The sequence below is a fragment of the Chenopodium quinoa genome, unplaced genomic scaffold (assembly GCF_001683475.1).
Source record: "Chenopodium quinoa cultivar QQ74 unplaced genomic scaffold, ASM168347v1, whole genome shotgun sequence".
NCBI classification, from domain to species: domain Eukaryota; kingdom Viridiplantae; phylum Streptophyta; class Magnoliopsida; order Caryophyllales; family Amaranthaceae; genus Chenopodium; species Chenopodium quinoa.
The window spans coordinates 3,542,183-3,551,263 of NW_018743919.1; the positions used below are offsets into that span (position 1 = coordinate 3,542,183).

The window sequence follows — 9,081 nt, forward strand, 5'->3', positions numbered from 1 at the left end:
ATACTAGCTTTGTGACTAGATTGAGAATAAGTTTGTGTTACTTGGACTAGGAAATGTTATAACAAATGGGGGAGAACACAAGGGTGAGAAGCCCGAAAGCCCATAAACAGAGCCCACAGTTCCATCTTAAAACCAATTGGCAATAGAAGGAGTAGCCTGCTTGAGTTATAAACCGAAAGCCTTTTGCTTTCCTTTTCAATGTGGGACAAAGTCTACTCACACTTACACCTAACAATCTCCCCCTCAAGTGTGAGCCTATACACTCCCCCTTGAACAAAAACACACGGGGGAGAACACAAGGGTGAGAAGCCCGAAACCGGAGCCCACAGCGAGGTTCCATCCTAAAACCAATTGGCAATAGGTGGAGTAGTCCGCTTGGGTTATAAACTGAAAACTCTTTGCTTTCTTTTCCAATGTGGGACAAAGTCTACTCACACTTGCACCTAAGAGGAAACTTATATACTCACTCCTTAACTCGTTTGTTGTGTACATTGAAGACTTCGACTTTTTTGTGTGTTATAACATTAAGGATATTGAGCTGCGGTCTTTGTGGAATGAAGTTTTTTGTAATGTTAAGGGAGGGATGTGGTAAATTTACTCCAGTCTTTAGAGATTTGCCTTGCTGTTGGTCTTTTGGAGTTTGGGTTTTTATTGTGTGAAAGCAATTTCGTTGCTCACATTCTGGCTAACGTAAAAGTGGTTGGACCTTCTGAGTGCCAAGATTGTCAAGTTTTGTTTCCCTTTTTTAGGATGACTTTTGATGTGCTACCTTTTATTTCGCTGAGATCGAATTTGGTCGGGCCTTGGGGTGGGTGGGGGTGGGGGAGGGGGGGGGGGGGTGGTGGGAAGGGGGTATTGTTGTAATAAATTTATAATTAGACAAAGACAAAATGACAAATTCTTTCTCATTCTTCTTTCAACTTATTTTTTGTGATCTTTACACTAGTTTATCCTAGAAGCACCTGAGAACTTTGAAATTTAGTATGGAAATATAGTGAGCTGGAAAATATTTTTGGGTTTATGGTATGATTGAACCTTAAGTGATTCCTTTGCAGTTTATTTATATACCACGGATATGCTTTAAAGACCTATTAGGCTTTCATTGTGCCATAGGTCAAGAGAATTCATTAGGAAGTCCTTTAAGGTTTGCTGTGAAGACAGCGATTTGTTGTAAAGCCTTAATGATCAGAAATGCCTGAGGATCATTTCTGGAAAGTACGGAGTTGTCTTAAATTTTTGGGTCGTATGCAGATTCATCCTTGTTAAGAAGAACCCGACCTACTTATCCAAGGCCCCTTCCTAGACTACACCAATGGCCTTTGGTTGTAAATTTGGTACTCAGATAATTTGTTTGCTGAACTTGGAAGTTTTGTATTACTTATGCTATTAATTTTTCACCTGTAACGATACTCAGGCTAGAAAATCTCAATATAGTTATTTTGGGGAAAGTGTTTCTACGATAATTATGCTAATTTGGTGTTTGGGGGAAGTTTTGGAGTTTTGGAGAAGCGATAACATCACAAAAATTAAAGAAGGAAGAAAACTAGGCTCTGTTCACAGTTCACTAATTTGAAAGCAATGCTTAATGTTTTTTTTTGTTGATAGTCATATGTGGAAATGATTTATCTTTATAGCTATATGTTGTGCTTATACTTATTGTGTCAATTGTTCTGCAATTTGTAAAGCAGGCTAAGCCATGAGTACAAAGATCCGTGTAGTGATTAGCTCTTTTGGCCGTCCATTTTTGGAAAGCCTTCCACCTCATACACGGAAGATTTCACTGCCTGAAACTAGAGTATTATATACTGTTCTACGGTCACCTCACATTGACAAAAAGTCCCGAGAACAATTTGAGACAAGGGTCCAGAAATGTGTACTGGACATAAAAGCTGAGAGGCATGAATTGCGCCACAAGCTGTTTTGGTTAGCACGTCATCGTATGTTTGGAGGTCAAATGGAAGTTCAAGTGTTTTCTAAGACTCGTCTAGACCCTAAGCTTTTGCCTCTCCCGCAAAGAAAGCCTTAGTATCTTTTCTGCTGCCATCTTATGGAGCTCTCAATTTTGTTGGTTAAATTCTTGATTTCAGATCTCTTTGTAACTTTTGTTGAGACCAGATTGCTCCAACTACTTGTTTAAGGAAGCTTCTTTTTTTGGTTTCTTGTTATACTTCAGCAAATAATTCTTGCACTTGTCAGATGTTTGTGTCGTTAAAGTCTTATGAATGGATATTAGAATTCTGTACATCAGTGGAGTTTACCTATAAGTTGAAGTTAAAACTTTGCCAAATTCTGGCTATGAAATATCTCATGGATGTACTGGTTAATTTGTGTTGTTTAAGTCTTATGAATGGATATTAGAATTCTGTACATAAGTGGAATTTACCTATAAGTTGAAGCTAATACTTAGCCAAATTCTGGCTATGAAATCTCTCATGGATGTACTGGTTAATCAATTTTTAGCTATAAGAAAATTTTACAGATTTGTTACTAGAGAGCAAGTTTGTCTACGTATTGGAAAACTATTAGAGTTTTGTTACCCCTTATGCTATTCTTTGGGTCAATGATGATCAGATCTTGTAATGAAGTCTCGTTGCTTTAATACTTGTATTTTCTTCAGTTCATCAATTTACTGAATCTAAGCAGAAATCAACTGTATGCAGATGGGAAAAATAGTTGGATTGGATTATGCAGTTTTCTGTTAGCAAGACTTGCAATGTAATTTTTGCTAGCATGGTATATGAAGTATTTGTTTTCTTTAGATTATGTATGCTAGACCTTAAGCAGGAGTAATGATATTTACTATGACTCTTCGAGACTTCGAGTACTAGATTATAACTCCCTTTGTCACAAAATAACTAACATAGTCAAACATCTTTAATAGAATTTATATCATAATTCAATATTACTGTATCAAACATGCATGATAAATGCCGATAAAGGTAAGAATAAAATACATGGGTCTTAATCGCCATGTCTATCACGAACCCACCGCTCATCCCATACTAGTTTACATCAATTTTCGCAATTCCCCAAATAATAATTAGATTTGAATTATAGTTGAGATAATTAGATTTAAATTCATACTTGCCCAACAACTCAAATTTCAAAATGATCATTTTCTAAAACGACAAATGCAACCCAAAATTTTGAAAAATTACAAAATGTGAAAAAAAAGAGTCATGAACGACGTCGTTTACATGAGTTCATCCTGAAAAAAAAAATGAAAAATACAGTAAAAATGAAGTAAACAGTGGCACTTTTTCCATTAATTAATATTTATAAATTATAAAGGCTCTGCAATTTTCCGCCTCTACTCTTTGTCTCTTCCTCCATTTCAAAATTTTGAAGTTAGCTCTTCTTCCAAATCACACTAAAAGTGGAGCTTCCCCAATTTGTTATTTTTCTTTCAATTGATTTAAATTTTTGTCGTTGAATTTTTGCATTATATATTCAAGTTAAACAATCAATTTCATTGCAATTTTTTAAAAATTCATAAAAAAAAAACCCAAAAATGGAGATATCTACCGGCCCAATTTCTACATGTTCTAAAGAACACCAGAAAATTTATCAGCAATGGTTTCCTATTGCTGATTCAGGTAATTTTTTTTCATTAATTTCCCCAAATTTTTAATTTTTGAATTTGGAATTTTTTTTATTTTTGGAATTATTGCTATGAATTTACTCTTTTTTTTTTTTTTTTAAATTTTTTTTTCTGGGTAGATGGAGACGGTCGTATTACTGGAAATGATGCAACCAAGTTTTTTGCCATGTCTAATTTGTCTCGATCTGACCTTAAGCAGGTAATTTTACAAAAATTGTCGATTTTTTAAAATATACATTTCTAGGGTTCTTATTTCAGCTGAAGTTTTCAGTTGAAATTTTATGTTTTATTTTTGGTGAAATGGGTATTTTGAGTTTTGATATTTGCCCACATCTTTAATTTTAAGAAATGTAGTATTCTATTGCCTGTTTCATTTTGAGCATATCACTAGGAATTTGGTAACAATCTCTAACTGTTTGGAATGTTATATTGTTTGATATTGGGATTGTTCCAAATTCGATGTAGGGCAATTGGTGGTGGTGTTTTGTTGTGTATGTACTCAATAAGTCAATATTAATTCTCTTACTCTACTTGACTGGTGAATGTTTTAGTGATCAAAGAGTATATCGAGTTGAGCTCAATGAAGCTTGATTACGGTTCATGTGATATGATTACGTAATCTCCTACGAAATATTTTCTAGTGGCATGAGCTGTGATGTTGGGGTGGGGTGGGGGTTGTGGATTCTTCAAATTTATCTCGGAAGTTCATTCTGTTATTTCATTTATTGTATTCCAATTGCTGTAATGATGTGCTCACCTAGGGTGACAACATGACGTAGATGGGGGATTTCTCAAGTTACCGACAAATATACAATAGGTGTTACTTATTTTATTAATCAACTTATTTTCTAGAGTAGATGTTAATCAGCTCAATATTTAGGCTATGAAAGTTTTGGTGATCAACACATTTATTACTATCATAATTGGTAAGTGATTGCTTTTTGACATGGTTCTAACATATATCCTTTTTAAGGTATGGGCACTAGCAGATACCAAGAGACAAGGTTACTTGGGCTTTAAAGAATTTGTTGCTGCGATGCAGGTTGGTACTTATTGGTTGAAGTCAATGGTTATTTTGTATAGCATAGTTTACGTCATAGGTGTAATTCATGGCACTATGTGGATTATTTAATGTTATAGTGAATATAGTGATTCTATATTTTTTCTTAGAAGGAATGTTTTTGATTTTATATTTACAGCTTATATCTTTGGCTCAAGCGGGAAAGGAGCTGACTTCTGATCTTCTGAGTAATGCAGGTAAGTGTCTAAGTGAATATTTTGTTTTCGCTCATTAAATTGCAGATTTAGCCTACAAGTCATGCGTCATTGCAAAAAAGTTTACCATTCTTTCCTACTTATTTTGCTCATCCACCCTCACCCCTATTTGTGATGTATCAAGATGTTATGAATTTTGTCTTAATTTGGTAACAATGTAAATGGCAAACATACCATTACAAGCTTGATTTTGTTGCATCATGTCGCATATCAGACTATGTCTTTATGTACTGATCGGTTTGCTTGCTTCAAGAGTTTTTATACTAGTATTTTTTATTTAAATAATGGGTTATGGGTGAGTCTAACCAATAATACAAGTTCAAAATAGAATTTCCAACTTTTTTTATACTTCCTTGTGAAGAGGGGGGGGGGGGGGTATGAATATACTTTTGTCATGATCCAGAGTTCTAGACTCCCAGACCTGACTGAGGCAGCTGCCCTTGAAAAAGGGATCAGCAGATTTGGGAACATCAAAAAAGTTCAGCTATTATTGATATGAATGGTCCTGTTGACAAGTCATTAATGGTAGTGATTTCATAGGCATGTTGCCTGCAGTTAGAACTTGTTTTTTTGTCATGATTTGTTATCCATCGCTCTTGGTACTAAAAGAAAGCATTATGAATTGGACAACCTTCATACTTCTATTGTAGCAATATTTGCCTGATAAACTGCAAATTTGTATCCTCTTGTATCATACTTCATATTTCTATTATACAATTAATTAGCTGTATTTTATTGGCGGTGATTTTTAGCTATGGAGGACATCCAACTCCCTATAATGGCAGGGCTGGATGCGCTACTTGCTGTGAGTATTATCTCTTGAAATTATAACTGATTAGTCTGATTTAACTCTATCTATTATCAATATATAGCTAATGTACTTGTTCTGTTATTAGAAGAAGAAGAAGACTACAACAACATATGTTGAACCTGAATTAAATGGTTAGGCCTGCTCATTTGTCACAAGTTGTAAAAAGGCTCCATCTAAGTTATTATTAATCATTTTATTGTTAATGCTGAAGGATCTCCTCAACAACAGTCACCACCTACATCGAATTGGTTCAGTTCAAAGCCCTCAAAGAAGGTAATGACATGCTTAGTTGTAGCAGAAATTTCACTCATTCCTCTATATTTTCTGGTTTCAGTTGCTGTTTTTGTCTCTCTGAGGAACTTGGAGCATGTATGCATGTGTCTTTTAAGAGAAGGATTGCAACAATGCATTTGCTACCATTTGTTTTATTGTTATACTTTTCTATATTCTTCTTATTTTCCTCAGATTACCTACAAGTTTTGTTTTGCAATGTGAGTGTGTGTGTGTTATTCTTTTAAAATAGTGTTTCCAGGACTGTCTTTTAAATATTCAGCAGAATCATTAGAAATGAATCTTTGTAATAGACTAATAAGCTTCTTTTCTTGATTTTTTTTTTAATCTTGGTAGGCATTTCTTGTTTTCTTATGTAATATAATATACTTTTGGGTATTTTTTAAAATTATGTACATACTCCATTTAAGAATTATCGATTTTGATTGTTTCATTGATATTTTCCCCTCAATATTATCTTGTGCCAGATACCCCTTAGTGCAGTAACTTCCATAGTTGATGGTTTGAAGAGATTATACATTGAAAAGTTGAAGCCATTGGAGACTACCTACCGCTTTCATGACTTTGTTTCACCTCCACTGGTGAGTTAGAAGTCAGTTTTTTTTGTAAGCGGTGTTGATTGTATGAATACTATGTTTATGTTGTTGAGTTTGAAGTCAGTATTTTTCTTTTGCAGACAAATAGTGATTTTGATGCCAAACCGATGGTTATGCTATTGGGACAATATTCTACTGGGAAAACTACCTTCATAAAACATTTGCTGAAATGTGAATATCCAGGTCATTTACATTGCATACATGTGCGTCCATTTGTGTTCAGACCTATTACTTAGGTTATCTGATGTTGTCTTTGCTGTCTGACTTCCAACAGGAGCTCATATTGGACCAGAGCCTACTACAGATCGTTTTGTTGTCGTCATGGTATTCTCCAGCTTGCATTATAATTTTTGTTGAGTCTGGATCCTGCAGATCAAAAGCAATGTCCATTTCTTTCTTCTTCCTTTTGTTAACTAAGTTTTGTCCTATGTTCAGTCTGGACCTGATGAGAGGAGCATTCCTGGGAACACGATTGCTGTCCAAGCGGACATGCCATTCAGTGGTCTCACAAACTTTGGCGGGGCATTCTTATCAAAATTCCAGTGTTCGCAAATGCCACATCCTGTAAGGGACTAATCTATAGTTCATTTTTTTAATGTCAAGCACTAAAGCTGTTAATTTGCATCTTGCTAATTTAAAAAAATTCTGGCTTTTTATCAGCTGTTGGAGCACATAACTTTTGTTGACACACCTGGAGTTTTGTCTGGAGAGAAGCAGAGAACTCAGAGAAGCTATGACTTTACTGGAGTGATCTCATGGTTTGCTGCAAAGTGTGACCTTATCCTTTTGTTGTTTGATCCTCACAAGCTTGACATAAGTGATGAATTTAAGCGGGTAATTTCATCTCTGCGCGGTCATGATGACAAAATCCGTGTTGTTCTGAATAAAGCTGACCAAGTCTATACCCAGCAGGTAAGATCTTTGATTTACAAAACCCTAGTCCTATAGGCTATGTATTTATACTTTTTTTTTTTGAGGGAAAGGCTATGTATTTATACTTGGTCTAAATAACTTTTTAAAAAGGATTTAATGATTGTGGCCTATTTTATATATTGCAGTTGATGAGAGTATATGGTGCGTTGATGTGGTCGCTTGGGAAGGTCCTAAATACCCCTGAGGTCTCTCGTGTCTATATTGGGTAAGTATTGCCTTCTGGTTCTAAACTTCTAACTTATTGGCTAATCATATTTGCATGTTTACCTTATGCCTGAAATCTCTGAAGGGTAACAAACTGCTGGATCCTTTGTATACTATATTACTACTGTTAACATTGTTGCTTAGACTAGCTTTCGTCGTTTATTTAACTGACTTTTCAGGCTTCAGCTCATGTCATTCACTCCTTCTAGTGCTTAAAGCCTAAAATTATATTTTCCTCAAAGCTGAGTCCTCTATATTTTATTTGTTCTCTTTCTTTTGGTGGTTTGAGGTTTTGTGAGCTGAGCTTTAAATTATGATTTGCTGCAATTAAACATTGGAGATGTTAATATGTGCTAAATCAATATCATCAAGCCATGATTCATCATTTCATCTTTTTCAGTTCATTCAATGACAAGCCTATCGATGCTGAAGCAGTTGGTCCCATGGGAAAGGAACTTTTTGAGAGAGAGCAGAATGACCTTCTTACCGATCTGAAGGACATTCCAAAGAAAGCTTGTGATAGACGAGTATGCCCCTAATTTTTTTAAATATTTGCTCATATCTTTTTCCCCCTTCTTGACCGGAGACTAATTTTACTGTCTTATCACAACACAGATAAATGAATTTGTGAAACGTGCCCGAGCAGCTAAGATTCACGCTTACATAATTAGTCACCTGAAGAAAGAGATGCCTTCGATGATGGGGAAAGCTAAAGCTCAACAACGATTAATTGATAATCTTGAAGATGAATTTCTCAAGGTTCATATTCTTTTCTGCGTATCTCTCTTTTCTGTCTTTTCTCATTTCTCCATTTCTATTTTCTCACATGCTATGTACATTGAAACTTTGCGAAACAGGTTCAGAGGGAATTCCATTTGCCAGCAGGCGATTTTCCATATGTGGAGCATTTCAGGGAAGTTCTAGGTGGCTATAGTATTGACAAATTTGAAAAGTTGAAACCTAAGATGATTCAAGCTGTTGATGACATGCTTGGCTATGATATTCCAGAGTTACTCAAGAATTTTCGAAATCCATATGAGTGAATATGAATGAAACCCCGGAATATCTGAGAAATGAACATGGCTACAACACGTAGCTTTTGTAGATAGTTTTGTGGTATGCTTGAATTTAATTGTTATTCAATGGATTCTATCATTCATCTCCTGTTAAGAGGCAACCTATGTTGCCATCTCCGGTGCCTGTCAGGTGAAAATCCATTGCAACTGGGATAGATCAACAAGCTGCTTGGTAATTTTGATGAATATTTTTTTGGTATCCATATAAATACGTAGTACTTGATTTTGAACCTCAATGCTTATATATAGATGAACAAACTGCTGGAGAAATTCAGTGTTCAACATCTGAAGCTA

At 35.2% G+C, this 9,081-nt stretch overlaps 1 protein-coding gene across 2 annotated transcripts; it reads left to right on the forward strand.

Annotated features, from left to right (window-relative positions):
• Positions 1–3,098: 3,098 nt before the first annotated feature.
• Positions 3,099–9,077, forward strand: LOC110687427 (EH domain-containing protein 1-like). Of its 2 annotated transcripts, none has more exons than XM_021864074.1 (16): positions 3,099–3,596; positions 3,721–3,800; positions 4,575–4,643; positions 4,801–4,858; positions 5,629–5,681; positions 5,776–5,818; positions 5,899–5,960; positions 6,446–6,559; positions 6,655–6,757; positions 6,849–6,898; positions 7,010–7,138; positions 7,235–7,486; positions 7,633–7,712; positions 8,112–8,238; positions 8,327–8,470; positions 8,569–9,077. In XM_021864074.1, exons 1-16 carry the CDS (start codon positions 3,512–3,514, stop codon positions 8,752–8,754), a joined length of 1,635 nt encoding a protein of 544 aa, XP_021719766.1. In that variant the 5' UTR covers positions 3,099–3,511; the 3' UTR covers positions 8,755–9,077. The 2 variants fall into 2 exon arrangements, with proteins under 2 accessions (XP_021719766.1, XP_021719765.1); XM_021864073.1 differs by having other exon boundaries at positions 3,100–3,596; positions 5,773–5,818.
• The last annotated feature ends 4 nt before the right edge of the window (positions 9,078–9,081 follow it).